At 41.2% G+C, this 22,170-nt stretch overlaps 1 protein-coding gene across 2 annotated transcripts in view; it reads left to right on the forward strand.

Moving 5' to 3' along the window:
* The window catches only part of SPOCK1 (SPARC (osteonectin), cwcv and kazal like domains proteoglycan 1), a 255,659-nt gene extending 234,322 nt beyond the window's left edge, over positions 1-21,337 (forward strand). For both annotated transcript variants that reach the window (XM_015875878.2, XM_015875879.2), the window contains 5 exons: positions 4,391-4,507; positions 10,698-10,919; positions 11,504-11,566; positions 16,898-17,035; positions 18,034-21,337. In XM_015875878.2, coding sequence (XP_015731364.1) covers positions 4,391-4,507; positions 10,698-10,919; positions 11,504-11,566; positions 16,898-17,035; positions 18,034-18,224 — 731 coding nt within the window. In that variant the 3' untranslated portion in view covers positions 18,225-21,337. The remainder of the gene's footprint in view (positions 1-4,390; positions 4,508-10,697; positions 10,920-11,503; positions 11,567-16,897; positions 17,036-18,033) is intronic.
* Positions 21,338-22,170: the final 833 nt, after the last annotated feature.

Consider the following 22,170-nt stretch of genomic DNA (forward strand, 5'->3'; position numbering starts at 1 on the left):
TAATATACCCACCTAGAACTTTGTCATGAAGCGTTGATGATCATAGGAGAAATTTCAAATAAAAGACCTTCATTTTTTGAACCATCAAGGCATTCTTTTAATGAAGAACGATGAAATATTTGTGCAGGTCATTCCTGCCACAATTGCATCACCAGAACACGTCAGATAAAACTCGTGGAGTCATCTACAGGTCACACACAGGAGTGTAGGTTATATGCATGTGTGTACCACATGTGAAGTGGAGTGTTAACACGGTGCTGCATTTATCTCGATGTTTGCTTTCAAATCAGCTCCTGCAGCAGCAGTTGCTGCTCTGTGTATTTTGCATGACTGGGAGCACAGCCACTTTGATGCATGAAAGCTGGCACAGTCTTTTCTTACTTCAGTTTTAAAGCTTGCTTCAGTAATCCAAACACATTTAGAAGCCATTACAGATGGATTAAATAAGTTGACTTACACAGTAGAGAGAAAAGCATAATTAAAATTGCTATATTTTCTATATTGTTTTTACAAAGATAATATAAAATTAGTATAAAAGACGACCATTATTTTCTGTCAATTTCTGCACTGCTATACACTTATATCAATCCTTTTCAGTAGTTTTATTGCAGTGTTTTAAGCTATATGCATTTTACCATATTACTTTGCACCTGACTGTCATTTTAGATAGTCTTCAAAAATGCAAAAGCAAGACTTTTTTTTTCTTTTCTTTTGAATTATTGACACTATCTGTCCTATTTCTAAGCAGAGGAATAGAATGTCAGCATTGGGCAATGTCATGCTGGTTTGTGTAATATTTCACAATACACGTTTTAATCAAAGCTAAATGGACTTGTCCTCCAGGCTTGCAGCACAAATGACTGAACTGCGTGTTACAACTAATATGTCTGACAAATACAACTCCTATTTTTCTGCTTCTGAGCCAAACAGCGATCAAGGCCAGCCTCTATTGATGCATCTGTTCCCTCTTGCTGCTCAGGGTAAGCCATGTCTGAAATTTCAGACTTTGGGTTACAATGGGTTACTCTCTTGCAGCACTTTCCATTCCTTATTCACATGTTCCATATCAGGAAACTTGCATCTTTTAAAGACAGAGGCTCAGAATTAGTGACATGTTCTCTAAGCTGAATTCTGCCACCAGATCAGTTTTCTTTTGCATAGAAAGGGCACTGACTTCCATAGCTAAATATGCCTTTTACAAAGCTTTTATTTTCATTCTGTTGAAAATTTCTCTGCATTTGCAGTTTTCTTTCTTCTACAGCACAGAATATAGCCCAGCTCCCAGGGAATGTTGACAGGCTGCACATTGGCATCCAGGGAATAAGAAATTTCCTTCTCAGTCTTTACCCATGAGACTATTTAGTGTTGTAAAACAATAATGTGAACCCAAATGGCCAGTCTGTCCTCATTTAATTGGTACAAATATTGTAGAGCCTGGATGAATGATGACAACAATTGCAATGGTAATGATAAGGCAACAGATTCATGCTGGAGAGGTGAATGATAACTGAGACATGAAATGATATAGAACAGGTTACACACACTCTGTGAGGCTGGTTGCATAGCTTGCTTATTGTGAAGCACAGAGTAATGTGTCACTGTAACTTCCTTTCTGTACCATATCATAGACTTCTTGCTTGTCATTCAGGACCAGAATATTATGGCAGCAGTCCAGATACTGAAGCAATAATGTACTTCCTCACCATCAAGTTTTGCTTAGAATTACCTGCAGTGTGAATTACAAGGCTTGTTTTGTAAATGGCTGGAGAGTGTACTGTATTGTATTGCTAGGCTGGAGTAAAAATGGGTGTGAGAGAACATTCTGTATTGATTTAATCTTATGCTTCTACAAGTAAGTTCAGCTTTAATGTTGATTTGTGGCACTCAGCACTTCAGTCCCTCCCTGAAAGATTGAAATTAAATACTGTATTGTTAATTTTCACAACCAATGTGTATAGATTAGTATCTGCAGTGCTGAAAAAGTCCATAATGGAAGCATACCTATAAAAACCCAAGCTTTTACAGCATGCTAATGGCTTTCCATCAGGTCACATTAATGTTTTCTGCTTGATGAAAATGGGTATTTAGCAACAATGCTTTCGGTTTGTTAGGAATAAATAACTACTGGAACAATTGCTTCACCCTTGGGAATAAATCTGCACTTTCAATGCTTGCTGTTAAATCACTCCATGATTTAGAATGATTCATAGTGGCTGCAGATTCAGGTCTGAAGGATTTGGTTGGATCCAGCAGCACATGCATCCTCCTCACACATTCACATTGCCTTCGCTCAGAGAAGTGACAGATCCGTCTGCTCCTCACAGTCAAAGTCATGGGCTACGCAACAGATGTCATCAAAGCACATCAGCAGTGAGGGATGAGAATTAGCACTGCGTGAGGACGTGATGGCAGCAGGCTGGTAAGGCAGAACTGTCAGTGATGTCATTAACAAGGATAAAGTCTGGTGTTTTTTCCCATTTGAAAGGTGCAGAGAATGAATTGAAGCCAAATTCTCTTATCTCAAAGAAAATACACACCGCGGTGGAAATGCATATTTGCATATGCTTGCACTGTGTCTTCCTCACAGCAGTAGCTTTTAAAATGGGTGTTGACAGTTGACTGGACAGACTTCAGTTGCTGGAGCAGAGCTATGAAGAGCTTCTTCCCTTGGAGTTTGTCTTCATCCCAGATTTTTTAACCAGTGCCTCAAGTCGTGCCAATATCCATATTGTCTGCAACCTACATATTCTCTCCGTAAAGATCTTCAAATAGCAAGGGACTCATTATCACATCCACTCCGCCTACAACCCTATTCTTCTCATCTGAGAAATGTTACTTGAAACTTCTATTAATAGTAAAATAGTACACTTTTATACTGTATTTTTCATGAAGAGTGTCCTTAAAAATGCTTTATAACTCAAGCTGATGCAAATTTATATAGGAGGCTCTTAGATCTGGGGCTGCTCAGAGCTCTGCTTCCTCATTGCCTGATAACCAAAGGGCTTTACCACCAGAAATAAATACTCAGTGCTGATTTGTATATATCCAGCTGGAGTTTGGGCCTGATGATGTCAAACTGATGCCCTCTGAATGAAGTGTCTCAAATTTTGTGTCCTGAAACAAACAGGGAATGATTAGAGACTTCTGAAAATACTCAAATGCAATGACTAGAATAGTATGGTAAGGTAGAAAGGCAGGATCTTTTCAGCCGTGCATGGTAGCATTGAAATTAATAAAAGAAATGGGAAATAATACTTTCATGTGCAGAAGAAAGCATGACGGAGGACATGAAATACCTGTAAAGAAACTTAGCTGAACTTGGCATTACATTTTTGTAGTCTTTAAAGAAATTTATTGTCTGCCACATATAAGTGTTGGTACCTGTTATTTCTGACCCCAAAACTACTGAGAGCAGACTCATGGCAACCATGAGATTTTGGCACGTTCGTGGCCATCATTGGAGCAGTGAGTTTCACATGAGATGACAAGTGTGTGGGACTCAGCTGATCCCCAGGAAGGCAGAAGAAGGAATATGATGAGATGCAGTGAATTGGAGAAGACATATTGTGGCTTGCCTTGTGAAGGATATCTGCCTCTGTGGCATAAAATCTTGCTTTGTACTGCACAGCAGGAATAACAGAATTGCCCGAGCATGTGAATTTTAAACACTAAATATGATACAAAAACATTTTTTTCTGACAGGAACTGGTGACTAATGCAGCTTTTTGCCTTAAAAATATTTGCTTGGATGGACATTAATCTCTTGGCAAAAAAGAAAAATCTGGAAATAAAAAATAGATATTTCTCAATAAAAGAAGGAAAAGAGCTGTTTTACCCAGCTAAGAAAATGGAACTGACAGCCTTCAGAGGAGGCAAAGTCCCATTTAAAGTACGACGAGAGCAGCGTGACAGCTTTCTTTTATATGTAGATAAAGAAATAAACGTATTTCCTATAGCTGTGATAATGGCACTATACTAAGTCAAATGTGGTTATAAATTACTCCGAGCATCTTGTTCAAGTGGGATGAGAGAGAACGTCCCTCCTCCCCATCTGTCTGGCTGATATTTTTCTCTGAAATCCTAAAAGGTGAAAACATTTAAGTTAAACAGTCACATCGCTCTGATGGAAATCCTGCAGATAGCTCGTGTCACTGCTCCCATTGCAAATCACATCAGCTACCGAGGACAAACTCGAATAAAACTTTTAACTCATTGCGATTTCCATTTTCTTTTTAACTTGCATCCTTTTCCCCAACCTTCTCTTTTACTTCAGGGCTCTTAGTTGGAAGGAGTTTACAACCATAATTAAACAATATTTTTTCCATCAGTATATCTGCTGTCAGTTTCTCTGCTATTTCTCTTGACTGGGTCTGATTTGTTCTTTTTCCAGCTTGCACGGACAAGGAATTGAGGAGTCTCGCTTCGCGACTCAAAGACTGGTTCGGTGCTCTTCATGAGGATGCAAACCGTGTCATCAAGCCAACGAGCTCGGAGACGGCACAAGGCAGTAAGAAAACACCTTTCCAGTTAACACTGATGTTGCAGGCAGCTTCCCAGCCTGGAAGAGCTGATCACAGCTGCTGGTGCCACAATGTCATGTCAGGCAGGTGCCAGCAAGTGAGCAGTTTCACAAGGGAGCTGATCCTGCAAATAAATAGCTGCACTGTTGTCTGCAGGAGCTGCAGTTATTCTGTGCTCTCTCTCTGGCCCCAAGTACTCTAAAAATTGGCAGTCAGAGTCAAGAGAGACCTGTACAAGTTAGCCAGGCAAATAACTGGGACCAAAGACTACCGAGGTCACATCTATACTGGTAAATAAAGCTGCTCAGGGAGTTCCTCAAGCCCTGAGGTTAGCTGGCATTATATAGTTTGTGTCTGTACAGAAAACTCCCTGACCCTCCAAATCAGTGCAGCTGTCCCTAGACACTTCTTGGGGATGGACAAGGGTCTCTGCTTGTCCTGACGTCTGTGCCCAGGGGCATGTGCCAGAAATACAGCACACCAGCAAACAGAAGATTATGCTAAAGCTGAGAAAGACCCATTTTAGATTTTATTTTACCATTTCTTGCTAATGCTTTGTGGAAGAAAAAGAACAACAATATCCACATAGTAACTGCAGAGATGGAGTAGCTAAATGGTGTGGAAAGCTGGAATCTGTTGTGTCCCAGGTATTTAATAACAGCATCTTTGCTTCCTTTGATGATTTATTTATTTTTTAAAGAAATGAAGAAAATGAACATTTTAGAGGACATTTACTCTCTGTGGGTTAAGCCAACATGACTGATTTTGATGTCATTTACCCACCAGGGAAAGGAAAGATTCAGATAACAGCAGCAAAAGAGGTCATCTTCATCAGGGAGCAGATGTGAATTTATTTTCTGTAAGGACTCATTAATCCTTTTAAACAGCATGTCCCAAATCACAGGGGCCTTGGGTTACAAAGTAGGATGCTCAGGTTTTATCTGTCTGTGTGACTCACCTTCAGCTAACTGCCCTCATTCTCTGGGGTGAGCTGCTTAATACTGGGGGTACACACACACAATTTCAAGGATTCGGTCAACTGCTCCTTTTATTTCTGTTCTCACCCTTACACTCAGTTGCACAGTAGTGTGGGACTGGAGAGGCTGAACATGCAGCAGAGCTGACTTAGCATGTTGGGGTAAGCATTTGCTGATGCTCCATGTCTGTACTTCCACTCCTGTGCTACTTTTGAGTTTGTGTATGTAGCAGAAATGCTAAGCCATGGGCTGAAGCAGTGATGGAGCACCTGGTGGGAAGGCAGGGCCAGCCCAGGGGAGCTCAGGTGCATGCGGTGTACCTGAGTGCCTAGAAGGGGTGGAGCTGGGATTCACCCCTTCCCAGCCCTCATTTAAGGGCTGGCAGTAGAGGTGAAAGTATCTCCTTGGAGATTCCTGTGTATCTGAGGCTTTCCAAAGGTAAGCAGGTTTTCTTCTTCTTTTGTTTCTGTGTTTATGGTTGCTGTACTGGGGCTTATGCTTATTTGCTGCAGCCTAGGATTGTGCCACCCTTTTATTGTTGCTGTACTTTTGGTCATGTTATAGCATTACAGTGTAGCAAGAAATTGCCCTTCCTAAAGTAACAGGTTTCACCCCAGGCTGTACTGCTCAGAACTATAAGCAAACTTCCTTAATATCATGTAACTGCATTTTAAATGTAGGTGAAAAAGTTTGCGTAGACTGTGCCTTATTTTCTCATCAGTTCCTTTCTTAGAGTAGAATTTTAAGTCAGTGTCTTTAAAAGCATGTGTCCTACATATTTCTTAAACATTCTCATCCTGTAAAGGAAGCTGAACAGTAGCACAAAAAGACAACTGGATGTGCAGCCAATTACAGCTTCAAGATGTGAATCCCCTTCAGACCCCAACAACTGAAGATGCCAGAGATAGAAAACTTTTTCTCGAGTCCTTCATGCCCAGAAGCACATAAAGTCTTGTTTCATCAGCCTTTCAAAAGGCTGCTTCACATGCAGATGGCCCCTGAGCTGCTCAGGAGGAGCTTAACAAAGGCCAAAGACTAGCACCATCCCTAAAGGTGATGGGTGTTTTTTGCTGAAGCAATTTCAGTAAGAAACTTTCCTGGTAATTCAGCAGTGTTTGCTGTGATTCACAGAGGAGCTGTTATCTCTTTGCAGTTCAGTTGTATTCCTGGCAGCACCGCTATGAAATGCTGCATTAATGATCTTAAACACTTGATTTCAACAATGTCTGTTTTCAGACTGTTGGCTTAGTTTGGTGTATTTTCTTATTTTATATGTGTGAATTGGAGGTGGAAAAAACACAACAAGAAACTTTCTGAGTTCAGATGCCCAAATCTTCTCTAAATTCCACAGAACTTAGGCTTGTTTTTCTTTTTAAGAGATTGCAGTCGCTTTCTGGAATGGGTCTATATGTGCCAAATCTGCTCCAGTTCTCTGTGGAAGCTGAAAATAGACACAGTGTATATACTGCAGGATCCGCCTTCCTTTAACATCAGCTTCAGGCACTTGTAAGGATGAAAGGCATCTTAAATAGGGCTCAAAATTCAAAATGGAGTTCATATATCCAAACTGAAAGGTACATCCCTGTGAATTGTGGCAAACAGGACACATGTGGTTCTGGAAATCCACTCTGATGCACACCTTGTCCTCTTTTTCTTTACTGCTCTGTATGTCCTCCTTTGCTCACCAGGCTGGTTACTTCATTAAACCAAACTGGTTTGGTTGTGCTTGTAGAGTGCTAAAGGCATATACATATACCCTTAAAGCAATCCATTTTGGGAATGCCCCTGTGGCAGTAAGAGAACAGATGGTGGGATGCAGTGACTAAGATGCCTTGGACACATCAGCTGTCTAGAGGAGGTGATCCAGCAGAGATTTCTCTATGCTACATTAAATTTTCAGGTTGTTACTGAGTGTAAATAAGTTCTTAGAGTATATTAATTTCACCCCTAGGTGAAGAAAAAAGGGTTGGGTTGTTGTTGTTTTTACTCAGCTGAAAAGAAAGGGGTAAGGGTGAGTCATTGTGCTTTACATCTCCAGCCTTCATTCAATGTGCTATTTGCGAGATCCCAACAAAGCGCTGCAGTCAGGGAGCTGTGTTTTCCAGTCTTTGTGCAACTGAAATCTCTTCAATAAATAATATCAGTAACTCAGGGACATGCTTTGAAACAAGAAATAATAAAACTAATTAGGTACTAAGATCAGGTTCAAATTGCTCCTGAGCCTGTTGATAATTCATAACGTTCCCAAGTTATATCTGGATAGTTTCTTTAGTTGGAGTGGGAGTTGTTTTTCTTGTACTAAGATTAATGCAATATAAAGGATCTTTTCTGGGGAACATTTCTTCTCCTCCTTCCTTTATTTTAAGTGATAGGGGAAATTAGGTTAATTATTCCCCTGCTGGTTTAACTCTAGTATACTTTAATAAAATAAATCTGGCTCATGTAAGTCAGCTCTTGAAGAGGGAAAATAATTTTATGTGCCATGAGGTGTGTTTATTTTTAATTATGATTTTCCCTTAAAGTTTTCTAAATTTAATTCTGTTTTAATGCAGAGAAGGTGGAGCACTGTAAGAATTAAAGGGACACTGAGACTTTCTCATATAGGTCACCAGTGTGAATTCCTTCCAGATCTGTAGTGACTGAAGGTTTTTAGGGTGCAGTCAGTCAGAATGGGAAGTGCAATGGTTTCAATCCAGGTCCCAGTGATGAGGTGTCCAGATGAAGGTGACCAACACAACTGACACTAATTGGCATCTGTGTTGGCAGCCTCTGCTGGCAGCAGGGATATGAAGCCTTCTCCATTCTCTTGCTTTTCACCATAGGAAGTGTAGGGCTGAGCTGATGCTGCTGATAGGTCAGGTCTGCTGTGGTAGAATTCCAGCCTGCGAACTGAGCACTCAGCTGACTACAGCATTACAGTATGTGGTTTATTTCATCCCGTATATTGCATCATATTTGTTGAGAGGTGTGTTCTACGACTCCAAAAAGATGCTGAGCATCACTTGGTCTCAGTCTGATGGCACACAGTGCTCTCCCAGGGAAGCACTGAGAACCACCTTCCAGAAAGCTGCCTGGGCTGCTTGCTAAGGCAGAACCTCCATATTGCTGGGTTAGGACTTCGCTACACCCAACAGTTCACAGATAGCAGCTTTTTCCCAGAGATAGTGTGAAGTGGAGGTAGACACTGCTATTCACCTTCAGCCACATGCTGAAGGACAATTAAAGAAATGGCCTTTTCACTAATAATAACCTTGTATCTGAGGGCTCTCTATTGCACTTACTGCTTTAATATTTAAAGACTTCCATCCCATGCTGCCTAATATGCAGCACAGCCTCTTAATAAACCTCATCTGGAACTCTGGTGGCAGGATCCAAGCATCTTGCATCCAAGCCTTGATGGTATGTTACAGAGCAGCTTCATGTTCACATTGCTCACCATCCAGTGATCTGCTCCAACAGCTCAATGCTGAGGGTGTGCTGTGGTGGTATCCTTGTGTGTATGTTGTACACACAGATTGAGAATTCCAGAAGGGGACATGCACCCCCACAAGGCATCGGCCACCACCCAGCCCTGTGCCTCTGAGCTCTGTTAAGGCCAAGTCAGGGTTCTGAAGGCAGTTCACTCAACAAGAAATTGCACAGTGACCAAATCCTACTTGTCTTCTTTGGATGAATTAAATGATTGAAGTGAACTGTCCTAATTGCTTCATCAAGGCAACCAGGCTCTGTCCCTACCCCTAGTCATACAGCCTTTTTCTTTTCCACAGTGCTCGAACTCAATTAGATAATATTAGAGGAGATAACAGCACAAAAATGTGATGAAATGTTCAGCATGATCTCTCTCTTTCCTGCCTGTACTGCCTCTAGCCCCAGGGAAATGGTGTTACCCTCTTCCTTTCTCTGAGAAACATGTATTATAAATGACATAAACCTTCCCATTAGTTAACCCTTCTGATTGTTCTCCATGTCACTGACAACCTTCAGCTGCAGTTGCATACAAAACACACAGCTTCCAGCACAAAGCACTGCCCTCCTTTGGATTCATGCTTAAAAATAGCAGGTAGGCTGCAGAGTCTGGACAAACTGTCAGCGTGATTCCAGCAACATCTTAGGTTTCACGTTAACAAAGCAGCATCTAGAAATGGGACTTGACACTTACAGCACAGAAGGCTAAGCCTGACCTCGTTCAGTGAAAGATGCAACAAAAGGAAAAAGCCCATCAGGCTGCTTCACGTGGCCCATAGCAGAATGAATGGTGCCCAGGCATGCTGTGCAGTGTGAGCACATGGTGCCTGGGTAGGAGGTTCAGGTATGCCTTGTGCACATAAATCCTCAGCCAATGTATGCATGTCCTTGCTAAAACTGAGATCCTTATTCTGAGATTTATTAGCACTAGATAACAAATGTACTCTATTGCATCATAAATAATTTGGAAATTAATCCATGTTTGCACCAAGCATTAAAAATGCAGTGGCGGCATGGATTTATAATGTTCTGTCTTGGTTGTGTAAGTAGGCAATGCCACTGGTTTTGTGGAGACTGCAAAATACTGACACATGCATCTCATATACATTGCGGGTATCCATATGCATGACTTGGCCTTCCGGTGGTACCGCTGCTGTTGCAGTCTTTTTTAAGGCTTTGGGCTATTAAAATGAATGATGGCGATGGTTTCCAAAGTGCTGGAAGAGCAGAATCCTGTTTTGCTGCACAGTCCTCGGGTAGGCAAGGACAAACAGTGCAGTGTGGTGTGTAAGATCTCATGCAGCTCCATGGAGCTCCCAGCTGAAGCACGACCATCCTTTGAAGGCGTTCAAGCAAAAGAGATGCCTCCTCCTTTCTTCCCCATAACTCCCTGAAACAGCTCACAATTCAGGTCAAAGCATGTTGTTCACTGCCAGTGGCAGGGTTTTGAAGAGAGAAAAGCTTGTTTGAGAGGTGGAAGGTGAGAGTATGCTAGGAAATAAGTTGATCAGGGAACTAGGAACAGATCTTGGAAACAGGATTTAAACTGCATTTGGACTCAGCCTGGAAAACAGAGTAGAAGCAGTTCAGTCTTGAGAATTTTGTTCTGGTTTGACCAAGACAGGATAATGTTCAGAGTCCAAAAAAATAATCAGGATGCCTTTGGCTTAGCAGTGATTGCTGTGCAGCAAGCAAACTGGGATTCAGCTGGGGTTATTTGCTTGTCTTCTTACAGGATTTGACACCAGCATCCTTCCAATTTGTAAGGATTCCTTAGGCTGGATGTTCAACAGGCTTGATACGAACTACGACCTGTTGCTGGATCCCTCAGAGATCAGTGCCATTTATCTCGATAAGTACGAGCCATGCGTCAAACCTCTCTTCAACTCCTGTGACTCCTTCAAAGATGGAAAGCTTTCCAACAATGAGTGGTGTTACTGCTTCCAGAAGCCAGGTGGTGAGTTGTACAATTTGCTGTACAAAGAGTTGTTTGGGTCTCCCAGAGTTTAAGTTTTGATTGACCTCCTTATAGGGTAATTGGTAGTCAGTTGCATTACAGAGCTCGTGTCTCTAGCTCTGGTGTAAAAGGGCATTGTGTAACAGTGTTTAATGTCACAGATGATCTATATTAACGTTCCCTGATGATTAAAACAAAGCAGTACTAAGTGCCAGCAAACAGTTTAGAAATAGGCTCTATTGTTAGTAGAAAGCTTAAGAACATACTCCCTTATTAATGCAGGAACTATTAGCAAATAAAAAATTAGAGGCCTGGCAGTTTGTCAGTGTGGTAAAAAGAAAGGAAAAACAGTTTAACACTGAAACTGGCCCTCAAACTCTTTTTTCAAACACAGTGTGTTGCAATTACTTTTTTTTTAATTAGTAGAGCTAATGACATAAATTTGTTTTGCCGTACAGTACCAGCATATGGGCCTCCTTCATTCCCAGGTGTACCGTAGACTACATTTCATGTCAGCAGTGAATCCAGTCATTAGATTCTGTCCTGTACCATCTGGAAACTGATTCTCATACATTATATTTTAGGTCTTCCTTGCCAGAATGAAATGAATAGAATTCAAAAGCTCAGTAGAGGGAAAAGTCTGCTGGGTAAGTTCGATTACTTGCCATTCATTTACTCAACTAATTAAAGCTTCTGTGATTATTGTAACTTTATATGCAGTAATGGTTTTTCAATTAGAGACTAATGTTTTGAATCAGGAATGTGTACCACAGAGTTTAGACCTGACACTATGAAATTAAACAAATCGTGAGATAGCAACATACAGAACAGATGTCAGCATGGCAACAGGTTCAGAACTAATTTACAGCTGACCAGAAATATTAAACCTCATCTGAGCAGAGCTTAATATTGCCCTCATCAACTGGCAGGGCAGCACTAAGCACAGAGGCTGCTTGATACTCATCCTCGCATCTTTTATTGAAGGGGCAATGGTTCATAGCCAGTGTGTTCGTGGCGTCTTCCAGTCATGGCACAACACAATGCATACCTTGGGGCTCAGTTTTGTCTAATGTTTAAAAGCATTTCAGTGTATTCTGTATGTGTGACACTCAGACCAAGTCTATGATTACAGGGACTTGCATCATCTTGAGCATGGAGCATTCTGGTGGGATGCGCTAAGCTCTGATAGAATCATAGAATATCCTGAGTTAGTTAGAAGGGATCATCAAGTCTGGCTCCTGGTAGTGGCCAGTCCCCCTCTCTGCCCACTGCTGGGAGCCTGTAATTGAAATACTGAGTCACAACCTGAACCAGTGATCGAGGACCTGGTGGGAGGGCAGAGCCAGCCCATGGGAGCTCAGGTGCATGCAGTGCAGCTGTGTGACTGGAGGAGATGAAGCCAGGATTTAAGGGTTGGCAGTGGAGGTGAGGGCACCTGCCTGGGGATCCCAGTGCACTTCAGGCCTTCTAAAGGTAAGCAACTTTTTTTGTTTCCCTTTTGTTTCAGTGGCCATAGCTGCTGCATTTGGGCAGCCAAGACTTAACTGCCCTCCTACCATCACTGTACTTTCCATCATATCATAAAAATACAGAGCCTGAACTGATGCATCTCAGAACTCATGCTGCTCTAGTAGATATTTAAAATCAAATGAAATAAATCCTTACTAAAGTTTCAGATGATTAAACTGAGTAGTATTAAGGTAACTAATTTCATGTCATAGAACACATTATTACACAGCCTAGAGTTTACGTGGTGGATCTCAGTAAAGCTTCTGACCCAGAGCATTCATGCACGTAGAATTAAACCAAGTGAGGCATCTCAACATGGAATGCAGTCTGTATGCTTACAGGACAAACTGAATTTCACCCTGGGAGGGAGAGTCTGGTTTGATACAGACCCTCAGTGCCATCCTTAGTACCATGTCTTGTTTTTCACCAGCATCACCAGCTATGGCACAGAGTACACACAGCAGCTCTGCTGAAACAAATTTCAGACTTCAGGCTGCTCTCAGATTGTGGTCTGATGTTTCTAGATACTCATTATCAGACCCTGAGCAGATTTCATCTTTGTCAAACCCTGCTGTTCGTAGGAGCTAGTGCTTTGGGTTCAAGGTTCAGGTATTGTGAACTTTAGATTGTGTGGTTTAAAATAAGAATATTCCCAAAGGCCACGGGGCCTATAGTTTTGTTCCATCATCTTTTCGTAGCACGTTTCCATAAAGATTAAGATGTTTCAGAGTTACAGCTCCTGCTGTGCATCACTGTGGGAGTGAAGGCAGGATTGATCACTCTGTATGTGTGCTACATTCTGTAAATGTTTTGCTTTTTTTTTTTCATTCAAATGTGTGTCATGGTAGAGGATGTGTGTTGTCAGCCTCATGGGACTCCTGATCTCCAAGCCACCTGAAAGAATAAGCCCAGTTCCTAACAGATAACTTTCAATGTCCCATATTTATTTTATGCATTGCAGTTATTTGCTTAATGTAGTTAACGTCATCTGGGCTGAAATAAGGAGTTTGTTGTAGTACAGGGGATAAATAATGATGGTACTGGAGGTAAGCAACATGAAGGCAGTTGTACTGCATGGCACTGAAAGCAGATCACAAAAATAAGAGCAAAGTGACAATGTTACAACAGCAAGAATGGTCCCTCACCACAAATAAATTCAAGTCAAGCGCATCTGAAAAAATAAAGGGTAAAAGTGGGCAAGCTCAACAAACTGAGTGTCAGGCACAGAATGTTTGACAAGCTAGAAAATAATATAGAGAAGAGCTTTGTGCTTCACCTGCCTTGAGACTGCCTACATAACGACACCTGTCTGAGATTTTAATCTGATCCCATTGCTATTTATATAGCGAGGGGAAAAAAAATGTCATTTCACAGAAAAATCATGCAAATGGAAAATGAGACATGCACATGACAAAAACCACCACTTGTAGCAACAGCAGAGACTGAAATGAGATGAGTGTTTTCAGAGAAGCTCATCTTTAGTTATTCTCTTTCCTTCTCTGACTTATAGAGCACAGCATTTACAGTCTGGACGGCGTGCATGAGGAAGATTTCTGTTCATTTGGATCCACTGATAAAAAATGATGACTTTTGATATTTTGTTCTCTCTATATTTTTCAACACACATGACACTGCAGCAAAGTACTTCAAAGCCACTGCCATTAGATGTGTTGGATTTGGAGACTTTCAAATAGAACTGAGCATCCCAGGGGACTGAATTAAAAAGTAAACAGCACTATTCATCTTTTCCTACCAGATTTATCTAGAGTACAATTAACTGCAGAGAGTGTACTTTTAGAGCATACAACTGTGCATCCTGATAATGTTTCTCCCACATCACTAAGGTAATAAATTTCTGCTCCCGTCACTGTTTTTTTTCTATCTCAGCCCTGTGAATTCAGCTGGCATAATAGCTAATACAGGGAGCTGGCACTTAATTCTGTCTAGCTTTTACCGGTGTGCTTCGCTATCTTTAGCATATAATTATTCTTTCCATGTCCTCCAAGGAAGCAGAGTGTTATATAGATAAGGAAAAATGGGGAGGGGAGGAAGACATACATAAAGAAGATATAGGTGCAGCAGTGCTGTTCCTGTTTGCAGGGAGTAATTAAATACTGTGTGGAACAGAGAAAGACAGAGGAAGCATGATTCCTTAGCCTCAGGCAGGCAGTGGGGAGCAACTAAGGTGAAGTGGTAGATAGTAAAACTGCAACCCCCTCCACAGAGGGGCCACAGAGATGGATGTGCAAGAAAGACAGAAGGGAAAGGAAACAGAAGGGAAATAGGAATTCCTTTGTCTTTCCAAATTGCTTGGGTGTTCCCTGATGCCCACTCAAGTTCAGTACCACTGAAAAATTCTAACCAAAACTTGTAGGCAGAGCTAATTTGTAATGCACACGGGGGCTGATTTGGGTAGGATTTGCAGGATGAATCATCCTTTTGTGCACTACTTGCTCCCAGTGATGCTCTGTCCTCACTGGATTATCGCCCACACAGGCTTCTTCCTGATAGCTGGGAAACAGCATGACACCAGGGTGCTCAATACATAACATCCCAGTGTTATATCCCAATTGGCACACATTTCCTCTGCAGAAATAGAAGTGACTTCTACTCTGCACCATGACCCAAAGCGTGAATCCTTTCCAATCTTGGCATTGAGCCTGGGCTATTTTTTATTTTTTTAAAATCTATGTCTTTTACAGTTATCTTGGAATATTTTAATGCTTTACAAGAAACATAGTGAAGCTCTGTGAAGAGGTTGAGTTGCCCAAGGACAAGAGAGAGGATGAGACAGTTTAGAAATACAGAGGCCATTCCCTTCCTACCCTGGAGAGCCATGTATGTTCTCCCCCCCCCTTTGGTTGTTCCCTGGAGCCAGAAGTACAGCTGATGTAACAGGGGAGCTCAGCAGCAGAAAACCAACCCTTGAGCACTTTTCCCAAGGCTTTGAATAGACTGATAAACACATTGAAAAGAGAGAGGATATGAGCATAAATATGAAAAAATATATATATTAACACTGAAATAAGGGATTGAACATTCAGCGTGAGGTTATAAAAGCCTACAGAGGTGAATGTATGCAGAGTTTTAAAAATATAGTAAAAATGAGTAGTCATCATTGTGCTTACTTTTGTATATGGCCATAGTGATGGTTCCTATAAGCAAACTTACCACATGGCCGTGATCTGAAGTTGTTTGAAAACACTAAAGTGATCTTCAAAACTGATTGGAAATAAATAATATAAAAATTTCTGCTGACACTCAAAGATTTCTCTTCTGATCTTTCAGACCAACATTACTGGCAATTAAATGTTAGAAAAGAACCTTAGTGCAGCAGGCTTAGAAACCCAAGGATTCGTTTGATATATATGAAAAACATGAGATAGATTGACCGACTTCTTCTTTTATGTCTTTTATATGGGAAATGTCACGGCATTTTGGCAGCAAGATCTCATTTTTTGTGAGAAATGTAGAGGAAATGGCCCCTTTGACACATGAACTGTCTGAAGAGATGCTGTACACATGGAACTAGTTTAAAAACTTCCTGTGTGACCAGTAAATCATGGCTGTCATTGACAAAGGAGAAAATAACTTTCTCAACAGTCATTTGAGATAAGAGATTCGGGGCAAGGGTGGGTTTCTGCCTTGTATCAAGTTGAAGCTATTGGCAAAGAATGGAGAATGACTGCATTGACCTCCCCTGGGAATAATCTTGAAGGACAAGAGAGGCCTTTTGTATGGAAGAGCATTTCCTCTCTCAGCTGCAAATGGTGGGAGCAGTAATAGGTTTCTCCTGAGAGCTCACCTGTCTGGAAGCCAGAATGAAGCACACTCTGCAAGTTTGAAGTGTCTTGGTTTTATTGTGAAATAAACCTTAGGCTTCAAATCTGAAGATTCGGGGATTTCAGTACCTGTTGTCCCTCTCTGTAAACCTCTATGCATTATTTCTCTTATGCACAGAAACTCTTGGTGAGTCAGAAATGCTTGAGATGAGTATGAATAGCAAGCAGATGGCAGACACCTTCCAGGGATAATTACAGTGTTGTGGAAAGACTTGTGTGATAAACAGTGAAGGAGTGCAAATGGACGGAAAATGCAGAATTAATGAAGTTGGGGTAATATTCTGGTTGGGAAGAAAAGCTTAAAACCCAGAGTTAAATCTGAACAACACCATGGGAATGCTAATCATTTAGAGACAGACTGAATCCAATCTTTAGTAGCATATGCCTTCAACCCCCACCTGCTGTCACAAAGCCATGCACTGCTTAGTGACCAGGGTGCCTCAAGGTAGTTAATCATGTATAATTTCTGTTCCCTTTTAGGTACCAGATAGTCACGAGAGTTTTCTTGTCAACACTGTGATGTTTTTCTTATAAATAAACAACAAGCTCATCATATCACGTGCCATCATAGACCTGCTTAATCCTACCAAGGCTTCTATTACTGATTATGTCTTGTGTTTTATTCAGGTGCTTTCATCCCACGGTGCAATGAGGAAGGTTATTACAAAGCCACTCAGTGCCACGGCAGCACAGGGCAGTGCTGGTGTGTTGATAAGTATGGCAATGAGATAGCTGGCTCGAGAAAGCAGGGGACGGTTAGTTGTGGTGAGTAATGATGTGCTCTCCTCAGATAGCAAAGGAATTAACATCATTGTAAGGCTCGCCATTGCTGTAAGACAGAGTACGATAACACAACTGACAACAGCAAAACATAGCTGTGTTCAAAGTGCTCATGTGGCTCCCAATTCCTGTTACAAATGGGGTCCTTATGCATATTTGTCCTTCAGACTGAAGGACTACAGCAGAAGGGAGCACACAGTAGCCAGTCTTAAATGCTTTTTTGTTATTACCAGTGTGGGATTTGTCACTGATATTGTAAATTAAGGCTATGGGACTGCTATGCAAGATTATTAAATATATTGCTCTATGTACACTGGAATACATGTCGATGGGGACTTCACAGACAATGTGCTTCCAGAGAAAGGAAGGCCTAGCTACGAATTTTTATGAATTAGCAATCAAGCCCAAGAAAATTGCTGACAGCACAACATGGTGGGGGTATACACAATAACCAATTAGCCGGGCATTGCTTTGATGTGCTTAAGTGATGGCTGTAGATGCAGCTGTTGTAATTCCAGAAGAAAAAAGTCAGAGTCCTAAAAAGTCCGGGATGCCCAGAACTTCATTGTGGCTGTTAGGCTCAGTAGATGTATTTGCGAAGTGTTTTATGCACTTAAATCTATTTAGAGAATATTTCTAGCCTAGCATGATCTACTTAATCATGATGAGTTAAAAGTATTTGTAAGTAATTATTTTCTGGCCTGCATGCATATGAACTGAGTCAGTCTTAAAAGCAGTTGAGAATCTGGAAGCAGAGTGATGCAGTTTTTCATGCAAGTAAATTTCTTAGAGTAAATTAATATATAAATTTAACCCAGTTCAGGATGAAAAGTGAAATTTACAGATTGTATCATGAACAACTGAGCCAATTAATTAAAAAAGTAACATTGCAAATGCCAGTGGTTTGAATGACAAGGGTAGTGATGTACGAGGCGATTTGGTGTCACATGAAGTGTCACACTGTTCCCACTTACCTGTTTCAGAAGAGGAGCAAGAAACCTCAGGGGATTTTGGCAGCGGTGGATCTGTTGTGTTGCTGGATGATCTGGAAGAGGAACCTGAAGCAACAAAAAAGGACAAAGAAGGGAAACTGAAGATTCATGTAAGAGCAGCTAATGAAGATGATGAAGATGAAGATGATGATAAGGATGATGAAATTGGTTATATATGGTAGTGCCCATTGTTCTGAGGACTCACGTTTTGCACAATATTGCAATTCACATCATATCTCTGCAATTGTATCTGAGAGTACCTGGCACAAATATTCCCTCCCTACCAAGTTTAATTTTGTATAGTCTATTTCATTTGGAAGACAGCTGCTTTTTTTTTTCCAGCAACGACTGTTTGGAATCCAGCTTTTGTTCTGTTGGTTTGGGAGATTTTCATTCTATCCGCAGGGGCAATGAGTTTTGTTCCAAAAACATTTCATGTCTTAATCCTCAGTTGCACAGCTTATGACACATATCTCATGAAAGAAGAATCACAGAAGGGCTCAGCAAACCCGTACAAGGCTTAGAAGCCCATCTGATGTTATCACAGACAATTTGTATCATAAATTGCTATCTGGATCATATCAGAAACAGTCCTTTTTCTTTCATAGGAAAGGAAGAGGGGAAAGGCTGTGGGGTAGCCTCATTGCAGCCTTTCGGGAAGGAAGCCTATAAACAGGAGGGGAGTCAACTCTTTGAAAAGGCAGATGACTGCAGGACAAGGGGGAAATGGTTTAAAGTTGAAGGAGGTAAGATTTACATTGGATATCAGGGGGAAGTTCTTTACTATGAGAGTGATGAGGCACTGGAAGAGCTGCCCAGACAGGCTGTGGATGCCCTGTTCCTGGAGGTCTTCGAGGCCAGGTTGGATGGGGCCCTGGGTAGCCTAGTCTAGTAAATGGGGAGGTTGGTGGCCCTGCCTGGCAGAGCATTTTGAGATTCATGATCCTTGAGGTCCCTTCCAACCCAGGCCATTCTGTGATTCTGGCTGACACACCACTAGGCTGCCTGGTAAGCAGTCCCTCACTGCAAGGCTGTACAGTTTGTGGAGCCACTCACCATCAAAAGTAGTAAGCTGTCATTTCTTTAATTTAAATAGTTAATATGTATTTGGCCTGTTTTAAAAAGGAACTTGATGTGGGAGTGCTTCAAAAGCATAACTCCTGCTCAGTGTGACAGACTGCACACTCCTGACAGGCACGTACAAAAAGAATAGTATTAAAATGCAATCTATGCTCCCCTCAGCATCAGCCACGTATTTATAGCTCTACAGTTGTATCACAGCACACTGGCATTAAATTATTTGCTGTGTCCTTTCCTGTGGCAGTTCTCTGATGCAGGAACGTACTGCGGTGACCTTTCATTAGTTTTGCTGTTTTCAGGACCTCTAAGTGGGGAGAGCCAAGGAGAGCACTGTGCATCCACACACAGACTGCCTGGTGGTGGGGTAGGCACTGTTGGCTTCGTTTGAATTGTAGAAAAACTCTTAAAAACAAATTTCCCTTCAGCCTACCACTCTGAGTGGTCTCACTCTCCACACTTACCTATTTTTCTACATTCCTGCATCCCTTTGCAGTGGCTCTTCCAGCCACATGCATCACTGAGAGGGCACACAGTCCATCCCTTCTGTCCACAGCTCACCAGGGCACAGCAAGTCCAACCAAGCCCTCAGAAGGAATGCCAGGTCCAAGCTTATGGCCTTCCTGGATCTTGTACAAAATCTGCAACTGCTCAAACAAAAGCTGTTAAATAAGGTTTTGTAAAGCAATGTGGGCATCCCTCAGTTTACGTGAGCAGAGGTGCCAGCAGCAGCCATTTCTCATCCTCACTGATCCTATCCTAGCTACAATGTTATGTCTCACCATTCCAAATCTGCACTGGAAAAATAAATACAGTTTTATTATGGACTAGTTCAGTAGGCTGCAGCTATCACAGTGTAAAGAAAATAACATCAAATAATGGGGCAGGGCCTTACCAGGAAGACAACAGGCAGATCTCTGTGCTTTGAATGGCAGCTCAGGCTGCATTTTGCCTCAGATAGCATGAAGTTATTTAACAAAGCCCTGCTGAAATCCACCAGCGCTGTGCAATGTTAGGGGGACCTGTGGTTTATGTATACATACACGTGTATATTGAGACAATAAATCCAAGGTGTTTTATTTCCTTAAAATAAAAACAGCCAAGAAATCTACCAAGAACCAACGCTTTGTCAGATCAAACCCTTTTTCATGCTTTGTAAAGGATTTAATTTGCTCGCAGCTTAATTTAATTCCTTTTTCTTTTTTTCTTCTTCCCAAAGCAGAACTTCCCATCTGCATCAAGTCATTGACCTTTCAAACATTTTCTCATTGTGAAAAATGGAATCAGAGTTGCCCCATTCTTTTAGAGACACAAACCAATTTTTAATCTCATTTTCTTTTCATATTAGGGACTATGAAATACTGTTAGGTGTTGCTTTATGGTTCAAGGTGTCCTTTTAACTACTGTGGTTAAATCAAAATCTCCTTGAGTTCAGATTTCAGCACAGTTGGGTTTTTTGGGTCATTACTGGCCTTTGCTGTGAACACAAAGAATCCTTTTCTTTTCTTTGTCTTTTTTTTCCAGGCTGTTCCATAGTATTATTTTAAACTATTAGACTGTTTATTTAATATTTATTCTACAGTTTATATTGAAAATGTAAAGTTTATATTTAAAACAACACTGTTTGTTAGTGAATGCTTCTCCTTGCCTCTCCAGCCTAGTCTGTTAGTCTCAGTGTACATTTCTGGCATGGGAATATTTTGATATTAGAGGTTTTGTAGCATTTTTCCCTTTGAGCAGCAAATGACATAGATCTGAGGTCATCACTCAATACAGACCACCGGCTCGCCCAAGCTTAGCTTCCTACATTTGTTGGCTTTTATTGCGGTCCCTTCTGTATGCCATTCAGTTTCCTTTAATACATAGACTGCTTTGTACAGTTACTATACATCAAAAAGCCCTTTCTACAGTAGGTGGTTTTTGGTCTTTTTATACTTTTCTCAATGCTGTTGATGTCCGTTACTGTTCAATGTGTAGATCTGTAAGAAGAGACCCAAATATTACGTGTTTCAGTTTGATGTCCCTACTGTAGATGGATGTAGGCTATCATAGTAAGTAGAACCGCATAGTAAATTCTGAATGCTTTTTCCATAAGGAGTTAAGTGGAATGTGAACATTTTGCTATCTTCCTTTGGTTAACTGTAAATGCTTAACTGTAGTCTGGAATAGTTGCATTTTTGTCTGTCTCAATAAATTTTAATTTGTCTGCGACTCGTGATTACCTGTCTTGAATTTTATTAAACTTTGGGGATCAGAAATACAGCAGCGCCTTGAGTCAGCATTTAATCATGCATGGAAATGGATGGGCTTTTTATATTTGGTTTATACCTCTTGCCTCTGTTCAATGTCATCCGTAATCTGTGAAGTTAATGTAAGGTCTCTGGAAAGCTGTATTTTAGAAGCAGAAATGAAACCAAACTGGAAGCAGTGATTGTACCAAAAGCAGAACTTTTCCAATTAAATCCCAATAGCTTTTTTTAAGGAAATGAGCTGTAGGAAGGGGCAGGGGAAACTTTCAGTGCTATTTCCTCCCCAGTTTGCAGATTGTCACGTCTTTGTCTCTTCTGAAGGAACCCAGGGCAGTTTTAAGAACAGACCCAGTCACACCGTTGCATACAGCATAAATGAATTGCATTGAATGCATCTGGGGGGGAAGTCATTCTCCCTTATAACTTAAATTTTAGTTCCATTTTATTCACTAACTTTAAACAGCCAACATCATTACAGTGATGATCTAACAGATTTAGAACTCATCTTTCGTTACACCACTGACTGAGCTGTCTCCTCCAAGAGGAGAATCCGTCTGGAGCACACCTAAAACTTGAGTTAAATTGATGTTGTTCACTGGTTTGTTTTTACTATTGATAACACATACTGCTGTCCAGCATGCTGCTGTACCTGTCTGAGGAGATAAGAGCTTTCCATTTCCAAACCCAGGGCAACCCTTTGAAGTGTTTGATCTTTCACATTTAAGTGATTGAGCCATGCCAGATTTTGTGGCACTGAGGGCTGAAAGGCAAACACACAGACTCCTAAGCTTAAAAACCTATG

Source organism: Coturnix japonica, chromosome 13 (genome assembly GCF_001577835.2).
Source record: "Coturnix japonica isolate 7356 chromosome 13, Coturnix japonica 2.1, whole genome shotgun sequence".
Lineage (NCBI taxonomy): Eukaryota > Metazoa > Chordata > Aves > Galliformes > Phasianidae > Coturnix > Coturnix japonica.